This window comes from Lytechinus variegatus, chromosome 19 (genome assembly GCF_018143015.1).
Source record: "Lytechinus variegatus isolate NC3 chromosome 19, Lvar_3.0, whole genome shotgun sequence".
In the NCBI taxonomy this organism is placed as follows: domain Eukaryota; kingdom Metazoa; phylum Echinodermata; class Echinoidea; order Temnopleuroida; family Toxopneustidae; genus Lytechinus; species Lytechinus variegatus.
In genome coordinates, this window is record NC_054758.1 from 9,404,446 (window position 1) to 9,427,642 (window position 23,197).

The 23,197-nt window shown below is 37.7% G+C and overlaps 1 protein-coding gene across 1 annotated transcript in view; it reads right to left on the reverse strand.

Annotated features, from left to right (window-relative positions):
* The window catches only part of LOC121405893 (receptor-type tyrosine-protein phosphatase beta-like), a 60,075-nt gene that overhangs the window by 15,348 nt on the left and 21,530 nt on the right, over positions 1 to 23,197 (reverse strand). Inside the window, exons 15-26 of the mRNA XM_041596885.1 lie at positions 22,727 to 22,978; positions 20,144 to 20,407; positions 19,302 to 19,559; positions 15,559 to 15,825; positions 14,915 to 15,190; positions 13,810 to 14,082; positions 9,911 to 10,210; positions 8,445 to 8,708; positions 6,106 to 6,236; positions 5,514 to 5,606; positions 4,035 to 4,107; positions 287 to 439 (exon numbers count right to left, since the gene is read on the reverse strand). Coding sequence (XP_041452819.1) covers positions 287 to 439; positions 4,035 to 4,107; positions 5,514 to 5,606; positions 6,106 to 6,236; positions 8,445 to 8,708; positions 9,911 to 10,210; positions 13,810 to 14,082; positions 14,915 to 15,190; positions 15,559 to 15,825; positions 19,302 to 19,559; positions 20,144 to 20,407; positions 22,727 to 22,978 — 2,604 coding nt within the window. The remainder of the gene's footprint in view (positions 1 to 286; positions 440 to 4,034; positions 4,108 to 5,513; positions 5,607 to 6,105; positions 6,237 to 8,444; positions 8,709 to 9,910; positions 10,211 to 13,809; positions 14,083 to 14,914; positions 15,191 to 15,558; positions 15,826 to 19,301; positions 19,560 to 20,143; positions 20,408 to 22,726; positions 22,979 to 23,197) is intronic.

The following is a 23,197-nucleotide window of genomic DNA, read 5'->3' on the forward strand; positions in this document are numbered from 1 at the left end:
TTGCCATTACTTTTGTACGTACTTCACTTAAAATGCCCCTTTAATCACATCTATCAGTAGATCATGTATTCTTTCTACAGGAATGCATGTAATGCAGATTTTAAAAGAATACATTATGGATAAAGAGTTTTTCTCACCATAAGAGCAAAAATAGACATTTTGGGGGCATTGATTGTCAGGGTATAGCTGTGGCAACAGCCGGATCACCAGACAAAAAGAAAAATTCACATTTTACTCAATAGAGTTATTTGCGTTGGGTACATTCTAAATCTCAATTCAAACTTACCCACTCTTGTGATGATGACGGCAAACGTCAGAAGTTCTCCATTGTCATGGCTGAACAGATCCTCCGGAAGTTGCACGGTGAATGAGGTGGTTGAAATATCAGAGGTCACTTCATTATCTTCATAAGGATAGTCGTCAGGCACTGGGGCAGGTTCTGTGGTAAGATGTGGTCACAGACGTTTACCTTCACTTTTTTTTCTCAACAATCAAATTCATATTACATCACATACCTTCTTAATCTTATATCATACCTTGTACCCACGTTCACGATTCAAAAGGCATACGTAATAGTAGAGAAATCATAGTTATCAGATCGTATCAGATCTGTTCAGGGCTGCGTAACACAAAGGTTTGCGATGGATTGCAAATATGAAAGAACTGTACTGATTGGTTCTTGGTCAGCGATTGATCACTAATCTTTATGTTACGGAGCCCAGCCCAGATCTGTTGGGGCAATCGAACTGATCATAGAAACAATTTGAATGGTTCAAAAAATGTCCGCGATCTGTTATGAAAGGCCAGTCGTGGCTTTCGTAACAAATAGCAGGACAGGGAAAGGAGGTACTACTACCTTCTTCAAATTTAACTGATATCCAGAGTGTACAGATGAGATCAAAATTTAGTGAACCCCACTGCAAATTGAAGTCTCTTTTGTGTCACCACGTGGCGAAGTACAAAAATGGGACTGAGGTACAAAGGAGTGATTATTGGATATGGAATTGCTCAGCGATGATAAAATATCATTACGGTGTCACCTGAACATGCAGAACTGGAACATGGAATCAGGGTCCCGTTTCGTAAAGACTTGTTACAACAACAAATGCAGTTTCTTTAACAAATTTACTACCAGCCAATCAAATCGAAGGATTTCAGTAGCTTTCAACTTTTATTGCAAAATTGTTATATAACCAGTTTCATGAAACGGCCCCGCCGGAATATGTATAAAGATATACATAGAGGTTCAGATAATGGAGAAGAGACTTACAGCTCACGACGTGGTCAGTCCGGAACAGGACTGCTAGATGGTGGAATGAAAAGAGAAAAAGGTAGAAACTGGTGGAGGAGAAAGAGTTACAATGTAGATGAGAGACAGATGTATCTTCTGTAAATTAAGGTAACATCCTAAAAAGGACTGCAAACCACGGACCCATTTCATAAAGAGTTACAACTATGATAACTTTGTCATCATGGCAACTACCATGGTAACAGGGCTCCACAGCCAATCAGAATCAAGGATTCCATGGTAGCTACAATAATGGCCAAGCTACGATACATGTAGTTGTAACTCCAATATCAAAAGGGTCCGGGTCCTGTTCCAATGAAGACTTGTTACAACAACAAATGTACAATAACAAGTTTACAATCACCCTATCACACTAAATGATTTCGGTATCATTAAACTATTATTGCTCATTTGTTGTTATAACAAGTTTTACGGAACGGGCTCCTAATGAGATGCGATGACTTGGTGCAGAAGTGTTCTTGATAAGCCCTAGCAGTGAGGAGTAGATGCAGATGAGCAGTGGAGAAACGATGCGACGAGGAGTCTCGACGTTCATTGAATGGGTGCACCTGTGAGGGTACTGGCAATGAACCTTCACTGATAAAAGACATCTACTGTATGGACCATTCCCTGGTGCTATGTCAGGGTCAAGTGTTGTTTCGGTGTCAGATATCTGAGTGCATGAACTGTGACATGTAATAGAAGTGTTCAGATAACAAACAAGGGACTTCTGGAAAATTTGAAAATGTTGCAACTCAGCGAGGTCGTTGAACTGTCTCTTCCTATATGCAAAGTGCATTTTGGAGTCCTAGAAATGGCGGTACTGTCATACAGGGTGTACAATGAATATCTGTATATTTCTGTAAGTCATACAACAGATTCTCCAAAAGGATCCATCCAACATCTTTGGCAGATATCTATTAAACTGCATGAACTGTAACAAGTGATAGAAGTGATAACAAATAAGGGATTTCTGGAAAATTTCAATAAGTATGTTGCAAATCAACGAGGTTGTTGAACTGTGTCCTCATATATGTTCAGTGTAATTGGGATCCTAGAGAGAGAGGGGGAGGGAGAGGTGTGGGGTTGGCGTTGAAACAGGCATCTCAGTCAAGGAGAGAAAACAAACTAATGCATATCAGGAACGTGTCCACCCAAGATTTCAGTCTGTTTGTGAAATAGATTCTCCATCAGGATCCTTCTTACTTCTTTGAGGCAACAACTGAAGGTTCCCATTGCTGGCAGTTTGGTGGATTCAGTGGACAGGCCCAAAGTCGCAATGCCTCATGGGAAGAAGTCGGCATCTGTACGCTGCAGGCGCTAGTACTTGTGCTTGCATGCGATTATGCTGCGCTGGCCGATGTGACGTGGCTCGGCTGGCTTGCATATGCTGTTTACAAGGGTCCAGGAGGTGGCCAGAGAGAAATTTGCTGCATGTTTCGATAGGATTTATAGACCGTTCTCGGTGAATTCTTTCTGTGCTTTTGCAATATGCTTTTCATTTTTAAAGCATCACAGTCAAAGTAGCACTGTGCACCGCTTGCATGTGATGTCGACCAGGGTCCCGTAACACAAAGGTTAGCGATTAATCGTATGCTTGATTTTTACGATTGATCATACATTGTAGTCAATGCAATCAATCGTAGAAGAATGTTCTACGATCATTGCTAAGTTTTGTGTTACGGACTCCTGAAGTTAGAAATTGGCCTGAGTACTGCAACCGATAGATGGCCCACTGCACTGGGAATCAATCTAATTGAAGAAAAATGTGATGAAATGCATTTATGTTTAAAAAAAAGTGTGTGAGAAAAAAAAAAGAGTCAGGTTGGAGAACGGATTCTCTGAAAATGATCCTTGCAACATCTTTGACACAGCAAGAGAAGCTTCTGATGGTTGGCCATTAAAGACCAATGAGTTGACAAGCAGTTTTAAAGAAAACATGGATAAGAAAAGGGGAAAAAAGAGGTTTTTTAACAGGTTTTCCTAGTAGAATCTGTCCAACATTTTCAACACAACACAACAAGAGAAGGGTCAGACTGCTGACAATTGAAGAGAGATGCTTTGAAAGTGATCATGAAAAAAAATGAGATGAAAATAATACTAAATATGAAGAGAACAATTCAGGTTATTGAACAGATAATCCTAGTAGAATCAGTCATTTGTCTTCAATACACCAATATATGATCCTAATCCTTGATCTTAAAAAAATGTTATGAAATGTAGTTACAAAAATCAGGGAAAAGAACAGAAAAGAGGTCTATCTGGAACATGGACTCCTGGCTATTCAGTCAAGATTCAGAAGTAATTCCTCCCTCGTCCCAGTCTTCCCGATACTTTGTAGTTCTTCCAATCCTCTACACATTCCCGCTGGATGAATTACCCACAATCCATCACAAGTCCTATTTACTGCTTTTGTACAATACCATGTTAACAACATTCTGCGAGTATGAAAGTATGCACTAATTTTCACCATTCCTGCGTAGGTACATTGTAATGTAACTATGCAATCTCCTTTTGGCGCATAAAAATGAAGTTGACAGTGCAGCAGTATAAAAATTTAAGTCCAATTTCGTTTTTTTTTTGGTGACAATAAATGAGGGAATGACGATGAGGAGCAGCTAGATGATCCCTCTGATCTACATGTACATGACGAATGCAGTTCACAGCTTCATGTCATGCCCACCAATTCTCTATTTTCATTTCATGTTTTCCAGTGGTTGGAGGAGATAATAATAATACACATTACCTTCTTGGAACGTTGTAACTGGCTCAGTTGACGTCGCGTTACTTTCAAAATCCCCATCATTCACTGCGATGATCTGTCAGAGAAAATACAAACATGTCAACTTGAGCAGAAATGCCAGTGATGATTGTCTAAAAATAAGTTCAAACGATTTCAATTATTATATTTCTTTGACGGCCCCTCCTGGGGGCATAGAAGAAAAATAACAAGATATAACAATGGTAATAATAGGCATACAAAAAATACAAAGGTAACCCCCGAAAAAATAAAAAGATAGGAAAAAGAATCAAACATGATGATAATAAACATATGTACAATACAAGAGCAATAATAGTAACTGGCACACATTAACCCACCCCAGAGGGTACCCGGAAACCGGCACAAAGACACAGACCCCACTGAGCAGGTGTGGGCCCAATCCAACAAATCATGCCCAAATACGCAAAAGTAACAAAGACAGCAACTACATTTGAGATGACATCAACATTTTGACATAATGAATTTACAAAACCTTGACAGATTTTTCAAGTCTTTCGTATTTGTCATATTAAACAGCTTGTGTATTTTAATCACATTTGGTCTGACAAGATAATACCCTCTAATCAAACATTATCCAATAAAATGACCATCAAGATATATGCTAAATGATTCTGGCAAAAAGTGTGTAATTGCTGAGAAATTGACAAAATAGGTATGCTATTTTTTTCCAGGTTTTGGGTCATTTTCAAAGCAATGAAAGTGCACTGTCCTACATGTACCTTCATTAGTCAATTATTTGTTTTGTACAATGCCTACTTAGCTTGTTGTACGCGAGCAAATGGGAGGCTGAATGTCAAACATTCGTAACGTTGCACACACAACGTACCATCCAAAATGTACTGTTGCACGGCTTTTGGAGGTGACGTGGCAATATGGTTTAATTCATTGCGCTCAGTAAATATGAAGTTGCAATACGCTTATAAGCCTGCTGGCTAAATGTGCAATGCTGCCTAAGGTCATGTGCACTTGTGGGAGTTTGCTTTTCGCCTTCATTTTTTTTGCTCCCTCTCCATAGATTACTGCATGAAAAAAATGTTTTTTCATAAATTCGCTAAACTCCGAGGCGTTGTACAACACAAATGGCGAATATTCTTAGTCGTGCAATGTTGCGTGATTTCGCATTCGGTGAAAGAAACACTCTATTCAAGAGCATCTTTCTTTCACCTCGTGCAAAATCTCGAACCGTCGCATCCATGCCTATTCGTTATTTGTATACTGTTGCATTGGTGTACTTGAAAAAATTATTTTACAACAATGAGATATGACAGGTGCACTTGATGACCCACAGCATTTTAATACATTGCACCATATTTCTGTTACCAATCTTCATAGGTGTGGGCTCATCCTTGACCTTCACCTTGTTTTCAAATTATACAAAGAAAAATATATACAAATGCAATATATGAATGAGAAAAAGGAGCGACATTTTTTTTTTTTACTTACTTTGAATACGTATGTGAACCCTGCACGCAGGTCAGTGACTGTCACAGTCAGTCCTGTTACATTGAAGGAAGGAGGCTCATGATCAGATAGGCCCTGTAGATGAGTAATAACAGGTAAATGATATGTTGTAGTGGAATATTGGCACCGAGATCACAACGATTTGTTTCAACTTGGGAGTAGAATGCCTCCATGGAGTGGAATACAAGAATATGAGAGCAAAATATATACTTGTACAATGGCACAGCCGCTAATCGGCATCACTACTACAATCATTATCATGATCATAATCAGTATCATCATCATCATTATCACCATCATCATCATCATCCCTCTTCTCCTCCTTGTCAACACCATCATCACCATCCGGACAACCACCACCACCAACACCCAACAAACACCATCATTAGCATCATCATCATTATCATCACCACAACCACCATCATCAACATCACCATCACCCCTCTTCTCCTCCTCATCATCACCATCTGCACAACCACCACCACCACCATCATCATCATCATCATCATCATCACCATCACCACCACCACAATCATCATCATACACTGTACATGTATATGCAATATTGACTTACATCTCTTGTTCCAACATAGCTTATAACATAATGTGTGATTTCACCATTAGGTTCTGCTGGAGCCTCATACGTGAGAGTGATGGTGTTTTTATCTATTACTTCTGCCTGAGGGTTGCGGACTTGACTTGGCGCTGTGCAAAAAAAGGAAAAAGTTTTAAAAACATACAAAGAATGTCAATAGGAACTGAACTGACAAACAATATGTGTGGTCTCTAATTGAATGTATGTGATAAATAGCTAATATTAAAATATACCTTTTTGCGATAACTATTAATAATAATAATAATAATTGGATTTATATAGCACTTTTTGCCCGAGGATACAAAGCACTTGCTATCATTACCCCGGCTTCAGCTCGAGCTACCATCACCGGTGCTCAGTGCATGCAAGGAACTAATCCTACCGGATACCCATTCACCTCACCTGGGTCAAGTGCAGCCAGTGCGGATAAATTTCTTGCTGAAGGAAAACACGCCATGGCTAGGCTTCAAACACATGACCCTCTGTTTGAAAGGCGAGAGTCAGAACCACTAGACCACGACGTGCCCATCATAACACAGATAACAAATAAGCATATAATGTTGTTTGTAAAGAGAAATTAAAATATTTTGAGAGGAAAACTACTTTTTTTTCTTCTTTACATGATTACTGTGAGAGAATATACTGAGAAGTAAGTTATATCTATCAATTGGGCCTATATGACAAAACTAACTTCTTGGAATGTTGGTCACTGGTAAATCATGAGCTGGAAATGATTGAAAACTTCAAGTACATGTACACGTAGAATCCCTGTTGGCTTCATAGGGAGAAGAAAGACCAAGCACGTCGAATTAGAAATTTTAAATCATTAAAACATAATCTATATATAATATTTTCAAGTTTACTGGATGAATCACAATACGCATGGATTCTCAGCACGTTGCATTATGGGTAAGGCACCCTGGCCAGATTTGAGTACCTAAGGATTTGAGGTGGCGCTCTATTCAAAACCCATCTAAAGCTTTAGCAAAAAAATTAATACTGTAAATAACATTAAAGTATCATCTAAAAAAACATTGAATCTTTTTTTCAATAAAAAAAATATCAAACTTGAAGTAATATTAATAATAAGTCATATTTCACCCAGGATAGACACTTCAGTTTGGAAAACTGCAGCGGACCCTGCTTAACATGATAATATTATCCTGGCCTTGGCACGGTTGCATCTAGTACCCTCTCGTAGTTTTTTTTTCTAAACGAATGGTTATTTGGGAACTTACCATAAAAAAGTCAGTAACAACTCCAAATGCCAATGTACCCTTGAACACCAAGACAAACACCACAACATCAGTATTTACATTCAACCTTACCTTAACACCAGTACCAAGACAAACACCTGAATGTCAGTATGAACATTCATCCTCTTAGCTTAACATCAGCACCAACACAAACACCCCAATGTCAGTATGAACATTCATCCTCTTAGCTTAACATCAGCACCAACACAAACACCCCAATGTCAGTATGAACATTCATCCTCTTAGCTTAACATCAGCACCAACACAAACACCCCAATGTCAGTATGAACATTCACCCTCTTAGCTTAACATCAGCACCAACACAAACACCCCAATGTCAGTATGAACATTCACCCTCATAGCTTAACATCAGCACCAACACAAAAACCACAATGTCAGTATTAACATTCAACCTAACCTCAACACCAGTACCAAGACATACACCCCAAGGTCAGTATGAACATTCACCCTATTACCTTTACACCAGCATCAACAAAAACACCCAAATGTCAGTATGAACATTCATCCTCTTAGCTTAACATCAGCACCAACACAAAAACCACAATGTCAGTATGAACATTCATCCTCTTAGCTTAACATCAGCACCAACACAAACACCACAATGTCAGTATTAACATTCAACCTAACCTCAACACCATTACCAAGACATACACCCCAATGTCAGTATGAACATTCATCCTCTTACCATAACACCAGCACCAACACAAACACCCCAATGTCAGTATGAACATTCATCCTCTTAGCTTAACATCAGCACCAACACAAACACCCCAATGTCAGTATGAACATTCATCCTCATAGCTTAACATCAGCACCAACACAAAAACCACAATGTCAGTATTAACATTCAACCTAACCTCAACACCAGTACCAAGACATACACCCCAAGGTCAGTATGAACATTCACCCTATTACCTTTACACCAGCACAATACCAACAATAACACTAAGCAAGAGCACCAAGACAAACATCAAACACTAAAACCAACACCGCACTAGAAATCACCTACTACCGTACATGGAACAGATTATCAAAACTCACTATCGGGTAGAGTTCGGTTGCTTCCCACTTTCGGTTCACTTCGTTCATCACCGCTGAGGGCTACTACGCTAACACTATATATCGTCCCCGGGGTAAGGTCAGAGATCTCCGCAGACGGGTGAGTAAGGTTTCCATTAAACACAACACTCCCATGGTTTGGTGTAACCGTGATGTCAAAGTTGTCAACATCTCCGACGGATTTCCACACGGCGGTGAGCGTCCGCTTTGTGGGGGTAATGCTCAACTCGGTTGGAGTGGCAGGAACTGAATGAATAAAGTTAGAAACAAAGTACTTATTATTTGATTAATATTATTTATTTGCTGGTCGGCATCACCCGTGCCTATGGGTTATGAAAGCGAACTGAATCACTACGACCCGCAGGTCTCTCCTCCTGATATAACTGATTGGGGGAGCACAGGTGGACCACTACCCCAGAGTTTCCCCGGTGGGTTCTTCATGTGCAAAGTTGGCGACTGTTCTTTATACATGTACAAATGCCCTCCATTTAACATCCTATCCAAAGAATGAATTGTTTTCCACTGTAACAGAGCCTGCATCTATATCTATGAAGCAAGGGAAGGGCTTGTTAACACACAACACAGTTTTCAGTCATCTACTGAGGGTGGAATTGAATTCACTATCTTCCATTCAAAGGGCAGATGCATAGTTGAACAAGACAACTTGCTCCAGTAGACAAGACAAGATTAAGCATTTTAGGCAAAAATATCATTGAAATAATCCTATACTGCAGAGGATTTGCTCTTAATAATCCCTGACAATACAAAAAAATAACAGGACAGCTGAAACTCTAGTCCAATGAGCCAGTTCACGGTTAGCTCATGATCAACTTTTCTCAAATGACCTTTGTGATTTTTCATTAGGATAAGCACTATCATTTTCAAATGTAGTTGTTGCATAAGCTTTACCGGTCGAGTATTCAAATTCTGAGAACAAAAGGCATTGTATAGACCAGGTGACTAGAATCGTACATCAGGGATAAAGTTTGGAAATCTGTTTATTGTCTGCCTTTGGCACATTTGACTATTGTTTAGGCTACTGTCAAATATCGGTGATTATGAAGGCTCTATTTATTACTTTTCAGCTTGGATGTGATAAAATGAATATTTTGATAAGAATACATGAATAATCATCAAATCACAAATGCCTATGTCAGTGAATTTAAAAGCCACCTTCATGTTTTTTCTCAAATGACCCTTTTCTGCTCGTGTGCAGTTTACAACCGTGAACAGGCTTATATATGTCTATCTGTGTGAATGTGACCTTTTGAAGAATTGAGTCAATTACAACAAATATTAGTTCTTATGTAGGTCTATCATATACCCTCACACGTCACTTTGAGTTTTTGCAAAACTAGAACTAAATACATGTATCATCTTTAATTCTCCTCTTTCCCTTACTCTTTTTCATTTCAGCTCCTTTTTTTTAATCATTTATCACAAATTACCTGTTCTTTGTTCCACTGTCTCTGCTGCGCTATACTTCAGTGTGGCACTGTCCACGTCGACCCCACTCACCGACACCACAGAGAAGGAAAAGTTCCTCCCCTGGACCAAACCGGACACTGCGGTAGAGTACTCTTTTTTATCTGATACATAATACACTCGGATTGGGTCCTGAGTATCAGGTTCAAAGGTCAACAGGAAATAGTTGTAGACGCAGCCTGAGCAATCTTTGAGACGCCACTGTACAGTGACAGTGGTTGTGGTGTAACTGGTCACGGAGATGTCTTCAACCGACTCGGGCACTGTAATGCCGGATAGAAAATAAACACAATGATCAATCAAATTTTCTAAGATGGGCAAATGTTTGTCAATTTTTTGCGCACTGAATTAATACTATGGAAAACTGCTTTCATAACATTTTCGTAAGATTTCCAATTTGTACCACTGACACCGATAATCGCTCTTCAGATCTTATCCAAGAAATAGACACATTTAATAGCTTCTCTGCAAAGGTTAGGGAAATAAATGATTGATTGTTGAACGTGCAAAATTGCTCTATTCCTGTGCACGGGGGTAAAAGGCAGATCAAAAGTAGGTTCATTATTATGCTCTCTCTGGGAGATAGAGGGCGCCCTCTAACCAGCAACGTCTAAATTTTAAGTAAAGCACACTCGGCACATCGTTTGGCCAAGGTTTAACTGATGAATTAGCAAGCATGCTGCTGAGATTAAAGGAAACCAAAACCCAAGAAGAGAAGCAATCTTTAATAGTGGAAAGAGTAAAATGAGAGGAACAATTTAAAAAAGTTTCATCGAAATCGGTTATGAAATAAGCAAGTTATGGGAGTTTGAAAACTTTTGTTGTACTTTCTATGGGCATCCTCCAATTGGCAAACGTGCTTCAAAATGGCTGATTTTGTGGACAACTCTCCATTTGTTTTGTACACAAATTTTCAGATTTTCCTCATTATCTTTCAAATTGCATCTTGCCTCCTTCTGAGCACAACATATGTCATGGGAAAATATAATCCACACCATATAGGTCAAGGTCAGGAGGAGATAATATGAAATAAGTAAAATAAAGGGGAAAATCTGAAAATATGTGTACAAAACAAATGGAGAGTTGTCCACAAAATCAGCCATTTTGAAGCACATTTGCCAATTTGAGGATCCACATAGTAAGTACAACAAGACTTTTTAATCGTCCATAACTTGCTAATTTCATAACCGATTTTTATGAAACTTTTTTTAAATTGTTCCTCTCATTTTTCTCTTTCCAATAAGATTGCTTCTCTTCTTGGGTTTTGGTTTCCTTTAAAGATATGAAGGGGGCCCCACATTTGCGCACCTAAAAGATTAACTTGAATTTGTCTTAAATTCCACAAAATTTTTCAGTTGATAATGTTCCTTATATTCTTATAAGTACGCCAGAAATCTTTATGATTTTCTTGGAAAAAACCTTGCCCAGTCATTTTCAGATTGAACAAATTAAATAATGGTGCCTCATGTCTGCGCACCCATTCACTTCACACGATTTTCAGGCAATTTGTTGAGAAAGGCTGCATTTTGAGGCCATTATATGAAATGCATAAAGTTAAATATTTTCACCATTTTGAGTTGGATTGTTTAATGAATATCTATCACGTATTGCAGGTGAACATTCTGTAGCATATCTTCTTTTATTAAAATCTAAGCTTTTTCGGTATTGATATTTTCAATACCGGTATTACTAATAGCTTCAATACCGGTATACCGACTAATACCGAGTAAATTCCCAATTTATTGTACAAACAGTGTCCAATGTTTGTTTAGCCCTGATATGGCCTCGGATAAAGAGGGGATGCTTGTGGTCAGCTGAGGAATGCTCAGCATGGTCCGTTCTCATTGACAAAAACTTTCTTTCTTTACCAAAAGTTATACGATCATGCTCTCTCCCCAACGAGAGCTGTGAATTACCTGTGCATGTGTGCAAAATTATTTCAGCAAGCACATGGTACGAAATCAATAAGTCAAGTTGCCAAATGCTACACGGCACAAACTCACTGCTACTTACTTTGCTAAACGTGTGTACATGCCCTAACTTCCAAGCACCAAAATTCCCTGCTAAAACTGTCAAGGATATATGCGTGATTTTCCCTTCACCGGTCTGACCCCACTCATTCACATTCAGATTCGCCCCTTTTGTTTACCACTCACATCAACACGTGTTCGTCGAAGGTTCAAAGTTTGTTGACCTCAAATTTTGACGTCTCGTACATAACTTTTCTTATAAATGTCCATTGTGTTGAACCCCCCCCTCTTGTGAATCTCCACGTTGTCTAAAAGTAAAACCCTCCCCCCTAAACTTCTTATCCCCGGCTGCCTCTTTCTCACTCATTTTTTCTTGCTTTTGTTTTTCTTTATCTCCCCAGCCCCTTAATTCTTCACTCTCTCTTTCCCATCGGCCCATTCTCTCCCCGTCACCACCCCTCTCTTACCACGAACAATCAACATCCTCCTCTTCTCCGAATCTCGATCTTCCCCTCTTTTTTTGTCAATTTCATCTTTCACACATGCCAAATTTTAGTTGATCAACATCTTATCACGCCACGAGACCATCATACAATCAATCCAATAGTTTATTTTATTTTATTCATGACCGCACATGCACAAAACGGATACAACACCCATCACAAATCACACAAATATTCTCAGCCACTTTCTTCCATTTACAATCACTTCACAGATCAAAATAAACAAAGAGGGATGGCGTAACATTTTTTTCCTGTTAATTTTATCAACATTTTCTGTCATTTTTTTATTTTCATATTTAATTTATTTATTCATTAATGTATTATTTTTTTCTTTATGTATTTATTTATTTTTTTTTTGGGGGGGGTCAGACGGTTTTTGTAGCAGGCTTATAGTATAAAAGTAAACTTGTCATAATTGAAACAAGTCAAGAGCAGTCCAGAAAAAAAACATTGCATAAAGAAAAAAAAGTGTTAATCCCTGTGGTTTGTCTGTCAATGCACAGCACCCCCCCCAAAAAAAAAACTAAAAAAAACTCAGTGGATATTCCAATTGATACAAGAGCAGTCCGAGAAAAAAAACTTGCATAAAGAAAAAACAAGTGTTAATCCCTGTGGTTTGTCTGTCAACGCCCCAAGCCAAGGTTGATACTTTGTTGAAGCCCGCAATACACCACGTGGTCAAAAGGCAGGCTAGGGAGTGTTTCAAAAAGAGTTTTGTCAGTGATTTTGTTTGTGTAGAGGGATGATACAAGCTATGAAACCCTCGCATGTGATTGGCGGAAAGCAAATCTGTTGTTGAAACCACTGAAAAAAACTCTTCATGAAATGCTCTCCGTCTCGGTCGACTTCGTTGTTTACTGTAGCTGTGTACACGAGTGCATGGAGCTGAGCCGACATGCACCCCAGTAGCGGTGGGGCCGAGGCCTTATGCAGCGGCTAACGGAGCTCAGACAGTAGTTAAGGGGCGATGTATTCATTTCGAGGTTAGATTATTGGATTCTGATTTCATTAAATACGTTGAGAGAGCCAAAGAACTTATTGTTTTGGCTTAATTTTACTGTAAAAATACCCATAAACGACAATACAGAAGAAAATACCGGTATGATATTTTCAACTTTTGGTATGACGGTATTTCGGTATTGAAATTTCAACGGCGGTATCCATACCGGTATGACTTTCATACCGAACGGTATTACTAATACCGGTATATCGAAAAAGCTTATTAAAATCGCTCAGATATGCGTACGCAGACGAGGGGCACTGGGCAGACCTTTGGGCACCTAACCATACATGTACATGTAATTCTGCCAGTTTGCACATAAACTGAATATTATGTGTCTTTGTAAAATTTAGGGAAACATCCTTATTAGGAATGATTTGAATACACACCTGCCACAAGAGAGATGATACTTGAAGCTCTAGAATTGTTGGATATTCCGACCTCACTAAAGACTTGCAAACTGTACGTAGCTCCTGGATAAGGCAGGTCTACACAAGCTGCAGAATAGGATTCTTCATGTGTATCATTGATGGTGCGTGGGTCAGCAGTGCCACTGGAACATTTGATACTGTAACTCTCTACCGTGCCATTCTGCTTCGTCCAAGATGCGTTGACTGACGTCAGGGTTGAAGGTCCTTCCTCTAGGACAACTCCCTTTGGCACTACATACATGTGGGTGAAAGATAATGATAATACAACAAGAGTCAAACCAGTCTATCAAGGCCACCCAAAGAGACAGAAATAGCGGCCATTGGAGACAGCATGAACATTAACGTCAAATTACAATATTTACATGAGTTTCACTGAACTCGGAAGATACACGTAGCTATCAAATTTGTTTGCATTTTTTGCAATAACATACATTGATACAACCAAGCACCTTTTCAAGGTAAATACCCCCAGCGCTTCCATTAAAGCCATCACCCCAACAAGATTTGATAAAGATTTCATACATAGGCCCATATTCTGAAGTCTGTTTTAACTTAGACCATTGCCTAACCTTGTGCTAAAATTATGGAAAGTCAAGTCTTACAAACTGTTACAATTGATCCAATCAATTGTAACTCTATAGAAATCCATCAGTGTCATAATTCTTTCTAAAGGAAATTTGCACAATGTCCTTTGCAAACAAAGAGAAGCACAGTGAATTTTCAAGAAAACAATAATTCCATAATTATTTTTTAAAGTGAAGAGAACTACCCTAGTTTATTAATGTTTCATAGGGCCTGTTGCAGAAAGTTGCGTTAAAATGCAACTCAAATTATCAAGCGCAAGTCCATTGGCTAAAAACTAAGTTGAGCAAGATTGCAACTCTCTCTGCAAAGGGCCCCTACACAGTTAAGAATGATTCTCGAGTCAAATGAGCTGGTATATTGATCCACTGATTGTTAAAAATTGTAATCAGCTATACACAGTGAAAACAACCAAGAGCAGAGTTTAAATCAAACCCAACTTCAGGATACGGGCCATAGTTTCCAGTACCGGTCCACTTACATGCGTAGATTTGAATGACTCCGGGGGCGCTCTGCTTGTCCTTGCTAATAGCGACGACAGAGAGGGTATACTGCTCTCCAGATCGTGGTAACTCTGTGCAGTATGCCGTCAAGGTCCTCCCTTTTTGACTCTCGTTCACAGATATGGACGCTGGGGAGGCATTACCATCGGAGCATGTGATATTGAAGGTATTCACCACGCTGTTTGGGACTGTCCATGTAGCGGAGATGGTCGTTGTGTTAGAGTCGCCCTCTTCAAGGTCTACAGCCTCTGGTACTGATTTCAAGAGAGCATGACGAAGAAAAAATGAGGCAGGAATGAAAAAGAATGAAATCCCTAGTACAGAAGATATAGATTTTCATATACAGTTGTGCTAAAAAAAATAAGTGAACCCTGCCAGAAAATGAACATATTTTATTAAAATGTTCATGTTCTGTGGGATTCTTCTTCAGCCAATATATCAATATCATATTTTGGCCCCTGTAAAACTAAATCTACTGTCAGTGAAATCTGCACAATTCTTGGTTCAATCTATAGACTCAAAAAGACCTATGTGAATTTAGTCTGGCCTGTATGCACAGGCCTGTATGCACCCGCTCCTCCAACAAAACTCTTTCTCTCTCGTATTCCTGCGAAAAACTTACATGCCGTGATTGTGATCGTGACCGTCTCACTACGCTGACCGTTGCTGACCGATGTCACAGATATCTCGTAGTCATCTCCTGGAGTTGGAAGATTGTCACAAGATGCTATAAAGCCACCAAGCAGGTTATTCTCAACCGATGAAGAAGTTCCATTTGAGCAGCCGACCTCATAGTCTTCCACGATTCCATTGGGCATATCCCATGTTGCAGCTATAGAGCTCGTCGTCACATGCTCGCTTGCTTCCTTAAGTGTAACAGCTTCAGGTACTGTGAGAGAGAAAGAACCAAATTGGACAAATAAAGGGATATCTGTTCATGTCATCTATTATTTGATGTTTCACTACTACTTGTATATGAAGTTAAATTTATAATTAAAGGATCTTATGAAGGTTTCGGTAACAAACAAAAATTTGGGAAGTAGCATTAAAGATGGTCATACTGATGCTTTTCGACATGCACTCATCGGAGTAAAATTACATGAATGAAGAGAAATTTGAAACAGCAGCATAGGCATTCTACACACATGTGAGAAGATCACAGCCAATTCACAGAAAGCTTACGCTCTCAATTTCGCGCGAAATTTGAAATCGCAGCGTAGGCATTCTACACACATGTGAGAACATTGCTTCCCAAAGAACGATTAAGTCCTCACAATGTACGCTAAACCCAGTTTAACGAGGCAAAGCGATCTTGAAAATTGAATCGCGATAGGGTTTTTCTGAACCCTTCCAAGACCACTTGACTGTTCTCCTAACATAATAAACCAGTTTCCAGTAAACCAGTACATGGACAGTAATGAGAACAGGGTCTAGGGCCGCAGAAAATCATCGCTAAAACTTGCAATGATACACATGTACATGTTCAATGGCGCAGTATAAAACATAACATACACCTTTTTTACTAAATACATATCATCATCCATCATGATCCATGACATGATAGCATCTCAAACCTTGGCATGAAGAAAGTGATACTTTTTTACACACTTTAACCCACTTTGTGATGATGCATGGAAACATGATAGTTGGGATTGAATAAACGTTGGAAAATTAAACCTTGAGTTGTCGGTTGAACAGTGCATCTGTTACACAAAACAAAAGGAAAAATGAGGCAATGATGAACTTGTCAGTCAATAACATCTCGGTCAGACATGAACATGAGAGCAACGTGATTCATTGATGATTGTACAGTAATGTACACAGCTCACTAAACTATACATGAAGATACCATACATGTAGTTCAAATTACTAGGGGTAATCACAATGCACTCTGTTGACTAAATTCCACTGTGTCTTTTTTTTATCCTCATTAAAGAGGAATCAAAATTTGGTGATATAATGTGTTGGAGAGGAGAAAAATACATTAAATACATGTATAATGGTGAAAGTTTAAAAGAAATCAGATTATAAGCAATATGAATGTTAAGGCTATTTTCAATTGAAATTGAGATCCCTACAAAGATTATCTAAATTCAAATTGGCAACTTGGTAACAACCTAAATTTGGCTTGGATTCTCCTTTAAATGCACAATTGTGGACATCAAGGCATTATTTCAAAGAATAAAAACTCACTTCATCCCTTGGTCATTTTCTTTGTTTGTGGTATTACAGAGCACAAATGGATAATTGAGACATGTAATATTCTTTATGAAATTCAAATCCAGCGAATGATTTTTTTTCAATCCTTACATGTACTTCAAATTGTTTTACTCACTCATGCCTGAACTACATTTTTACATTACTTTAAGTCATATGATACATGTACATAAACATGTAATTAACCATGTAATGTAAAAATGATTTAAGGATCTTTTGATGTCAAAAGTAAATGCAATCACAAATAGTCCCATTATGCAATCATTGGAAATGGTTTGAATTAATAAATGCTATCATAATTATGCAATCAATAGTGTTTGTCCGACTACAATGAATGATACCAATTCCTTCATTAATGAACTACTGATGCAATCTAAACTGAATACCCCTGGACGATACCAAGACTTGTAACCCTCAATACCAAATGGTTTGCTGTGAAATGTTTGTGCAACAATTATTACGTAATCAATAGGTGACTGTTTGACTACAATGAATGATATCAAAGATGCAATCAAAACTGAATTCCCCTGGACGATACAAAGATTGTGACCATCAATACCAAATGGTTTGCTGTGAAATGTTTGTGCCACCATTATTAGGCAATCAATAGGTGATTGTGTGACTACAATGAATGACATCAATTACATCATTAATGAACAATTAATGCAATCAAATCTGAATACCCTGAGATGATATCAAGACTTGTGACCATCAATACCAAATGGTTTGCTGTGAAATGTTTGTGCCACCATTATTATGCAATCAATAGGTGATTGTGTGACTACAATGAATGATATCAATTCCATCATTAATGAACAATAGATGCAATCAAATCTGAATACCCTGAGATGATATCAAGACTTGTGACATCAATACCAAATGGTTTGCTGTGAAATGTTTGTGCAACAATTATTATGTAATCAATAGGTGAGTGTCCAACTACAATGAATGATATCAATTCCATCATTAATGAACTATTGTTGCAATCAAATCTGAATACCCCTGGATAATAACAAGACTTGTGACATCAATACCAAATAGCTTGCTGTGAAATTTTTGTGCAATCATTATATACAATCAATAGTTTTTCTCTGACTACAATGAATGATATCAATTCCATCATTAATGAACGATAGATGCAATCAAAACTGATTACCAATAGATGATATCAAGATTGTGACCATCAATACCAAATAGTTTGCTGTGAAATGTTTGTGCAACCATTATTATGTAATCAATAGGTAATTGTGTGACTGCAATGAATGACATCAATTCCATCATTAATGAATTATGATGCAATCAAATCTGAATACCTCGAGATGATATCAAGACTTGTGACCATCAATACCACATACATGTAGTTTGCTGTGAAATGTTAATGTACATGTAAATGGACATCAGTGGTAGAGGTACATGTATGGATAAAATGAATGACATCAGTCCATGATCCACAAACACTAATTCGCCATCATGCTAATGCTTTTGGGTCCACGTAAAGGAAACATTTCGCTCTTTTCATAAGGAAATTCCACTATTGGTGCTAGATAGCTTTCTATCATCAAAGTAAAGGCGGAACAGGATCATAGCTGAAATGTGCAGGATGTTACTTATCACTCTATGGGGCACTGCAAGAAACTATCAACACAAGAGTAAATCCCTTTATCAAGCATATAATGCTGCTAGAAGAAAGTTGAATTTTGTTTGAACTTGAATTAACTACAAATTTATTTTTAATCAATGAATTTATGCTTGGATTTGGGAATTACATGCAGGCTTAATTTGGCAAATGAATCCAAGTTTCTTGTAATGCCCCATTGCTATAAACACTATGGCCCGTATTCTGAAGTTGGGTTTAACTTAAACTCAGGTTTAAAGTTGTGGTTTAAGTGTGGATAGCCAATTGTTACATAAATCATTTACAGTGGAGATACCATACTTCAGCTCATTTGGCTCTCAAATCATTCATAATTGTGTAGGCTTCCCATACTTACACAACTTTAAACCCAAGTTTAAGTTAAACCCGACTTCAGAATACGGGCCAATGAGATGTAATTGTATTGAGCTTTCTGGAATGTTGAGCAGCTGGGTGTTATTATGCATCGATGATGATGACGAGTATCCAATGGCATATTTCAGTCGTTTACTCACAAGCTGTCAGTTCGATCATGGCTGAATTTTTCTGCGTATTACTAAGACTAGTGACCATCATGGTGTAATTATCTCCCGGGTTGTCCAAACCGTCACACGAGGCAACATAATCATACTCCGCACACACATTGTTAGTCTTGGCGGTACCGTTACTGCAATCGACTTCGAACTCGTCAACGACTCCTCCTGGGAAATCCCAGCCAGCAGTCACTGAAGTGGTCGTCGAATTGCCAGCTGCAAGCTCCACACTAAGGGGTACTACAGGTCAAATTTCACAAGGGATAACTTGTATTCATTTACTTGCATTTTACTTTAATACAGGAAGTTTTAAAAATTATTCATGTAGTGAATTAAGAATCAAATATATATCCAAAGTTTTAGCGTTAGTTCTACAAAGCCCTAATTAGGAATTTATTGATAGCTCTCAGAGAGTAAAGCTAAAAATTTCAAAGCGACCCTTTTTTAACAATTTTTGACACAATCATGCCTTTCTTTTCTTTTAATTCTGGTCAATTGTTAAAAAAAAAAACAATATTTGAAACAATCGTGCTTTTTTCTTTTAATTCTGGTCAATTGTTCAAAGGATTATATTGCGAGTGACTTCCACTCTTTACAAAAATGTTATATAACGTTCTCCCTCCATCGCACAAATATCAATACTTTTTTTTTAAAATTAATATTGAATATACACCACTACCTACAAGCTGTTGGTGCAATGGTAGCACAATTATTTTCTCCATTGCTTAAGTTTGTATAGCTGAAACTTGTATTGCACAAATACAACACTGCATTAATATCAGTACATGACTTTTTAAAAATCTATTATCGCTGCTTGCACTCACAAGCTGTCAGCACGATGGTAGCAGGATTAATTTCTCCGTTGCTGGAACTCGTAACAACCATGGTGTAATCATCTCCAGAATTCCAGACGCCCTCACAACTTGCAATGTAGCTAAAACCTTCACCGGCTGTCAGTGTCGTGTTACTCTCGGTGCCATTGCTACACTCGACCTCAAAGATTTCCACCAACCCCCCAGGATAGGGCCACATGGCACTCACAGAGTTTATTGTTGAATCATCGGCAGAGAGACTGGCACTAAGAGGTACTGCACAGTAGACGTCAACATTGAGAAGTCAAGTCTAGATTAGATGTACTTAAAATCAAGTTGGTCAATTCTTGATAAAAAGTGGATGCAGTCTCAAATATGACCTTATCAGGGTCCAAGTCTTACAAAGAGTAATGATTGATCCGATCAATCGTAACTCTATTGAAATCCATCAGTGTGATAATTTTTTTCTACGAAAAATTTGCACAATGTCCTTTGTATGCCAAGAGAAGCGCAGTGAATTTTCAAGAAAACAATGAATGCATGAACATACTATGTACATGTAAATCATAGCTAGAAAATATTTTGAACAAACATGTATAATAGATGTTGACGTTGCTGGCCGTCCATAGTTGCGATTGATCAGATCAATCGTAACTCTTTGTAAGACTGGACCCTGATTGATACGGTCAACCACAACTATAGAAAGCTAGAAATATCAACATCTAAAATGCATTAAATTTTTTGTTTAAAATATTTTCTAGACATGATGTATATTCATACATTCATTGTTTTCTTGAGAATTCATTGTGCTTCTATTTACAAAGTGAAAGGGCATTGAAAAGATTTTTTAATAGAAAAGAGTATGACATTGATCGATTTCCATACATGTTGATTGAATCGATGCAACTGTTTGTAAGATGGGTCCCTCATCATATCTGTCTTATAATAAATGTATTCCTATTCTGTATTGAAAGATCTGATTTTACTAAATGTAGGAATTGAACTTACATATTCCTCTCTTAGTTAGGAATTGTCATTTAATGTTTTTTTTTGCTTTTTATTGTTTGTCTGTTATGCTTCAATACATGCTTTGAATTTTGTGGAAACTGAACATATAGGTCTTCTGGCTTTATTAGGACTGTCAACCTAAACAAGGAACATTTCAGTATTTTCAAAGCTGGAAACAGAATTGGTGAGGAAAGCAGAATTTTCAAAGAAATACCATGGGGCAACAAATAAAACCAAAACTTAAGTATTTTGAACAAAAAATTCAGTGTTCTGATTTCTTTTTCATTTTTGCTAATAAATATTTTGACCACTCATGTCTTGTACTGCATTACATACATTTTAAAAATGAGAATGAAATGAACACAAATAGAATAAGATTAAATTTAATTAGGCCCCTTCACATACATTACAGTATTCATAAAAAGTCCAGGAAAGTTTGTTCAACCCCTTGGCATCTACATGAATTTCAATATTTGCAACATGTGGATTAAGATTACACCTTTCTTTTGTTACAAAAAGCTGATAATAAATTACACTACCAAATGCTTTGTAATTCTGTATTGCCTTAAAATTTGCCATTAATCTGCTTCGATTCAAAGTCTGAATGGCAAAGTAAATATTTTAAACCAAAGAAGGGAATTGGTACATCAAAACAAACCCAATGCAACATATGATTTCCAAAGTGGCAATTTACCAATTTACAGCTCAATCAATTATTGAATGAAATAGGTCCAATAACAGGTCCTTGTGGTACACATAAGTGTTGTACACTTACAAACACTGTATACATGTATTAGTGGCAAGTTGAATTATTTTCTACAATGTTTCAATTTGATCTATCCATAAATATAGCAAAAACCTAAAAAAAAATACAGATCAGAAATTTCCACGATATGAAGAAAAATGAGTTACTTTTTATGGATTAGGACAACCTACATGTAAGACTTTTATCACATGCAGAGTTCATAATTATACATGCACCAGTGCTAGTGCAAAGTATCCACATGTATGTGAATTCACACATGCATAACAAGATGAACTTTATCACATTACTTATATGTGTAGCATTAACTTTCCAAATATAGTCTATATTAGACCATAAAATGTACATAGACGTTTGGAGATTAATAAAGCAAAGTGTAGAGAACAAAAGAACTCATAACTCGTTGATATATCTATCAAAACAGGATGTGCTGGCGGTTCTTTTGTCTATTTTTTTTATTTGGTATAAGATTGCAGAAATTAGTTTGATATTAATGATATTTGGCAATTACCAATAAATATCACTGTTACATGCATATTCGTTTCAAAAGTCTGGTCAATAACAAATCAGCATATATCGAAATCTGTAATCAATCAACAGACAACAACAATAAAATGAGGAACAAAGGGACAAGGAGAGCAATAATGATAACAATAGGAATAAGAATATAAAAAGAAGAACAAGAGTATTAACAAAAACAAGAACATTGTAAGTACAATAATAGCTACAAGGACAAGAAAAAGCACAACAGAGGAACAACAGCAACAGAGGAATTAAAAAAAAAAACAGAAGAGCGACCCAGACCAAGAAGAAGAATTACATACCTGCAACAACATATTCAACAGCAGCTGGACTCTCCCCGTTGTTTTCCAAGGTGACGACACTGACGGAGTGATTCCCACCGGGTGTAACCCCAGTGCATGTCACCTCAGTGGCTGAACTAGGAAGAGAGCTTGGGGGAGCGGTGCCATTGGAACAGTCCACTCTATAGCCATCAGGTCCGGACAACACACCCCAGGTGACTGTAATGGATGTTGTGTTGGATGAACTGTTCACAAAGGCAACTATTTCAGGAGCTGTACGTGTACAAAGTTACAGAATCAGTGTTAATGATAATAATTATCATAACAATTTTTTATTTACCCAGCGCAGCCACTTTATTTAGGAAACTAGCCTACCAGTGGGCCCTGCATAATATGTTATTATTACCCTTATCATATTTGGGTTTCATAATGAGGATATTAACCCTTCGAACGCTGTCGATGCAATCTTGCACATTCGTACAATCAAATTCA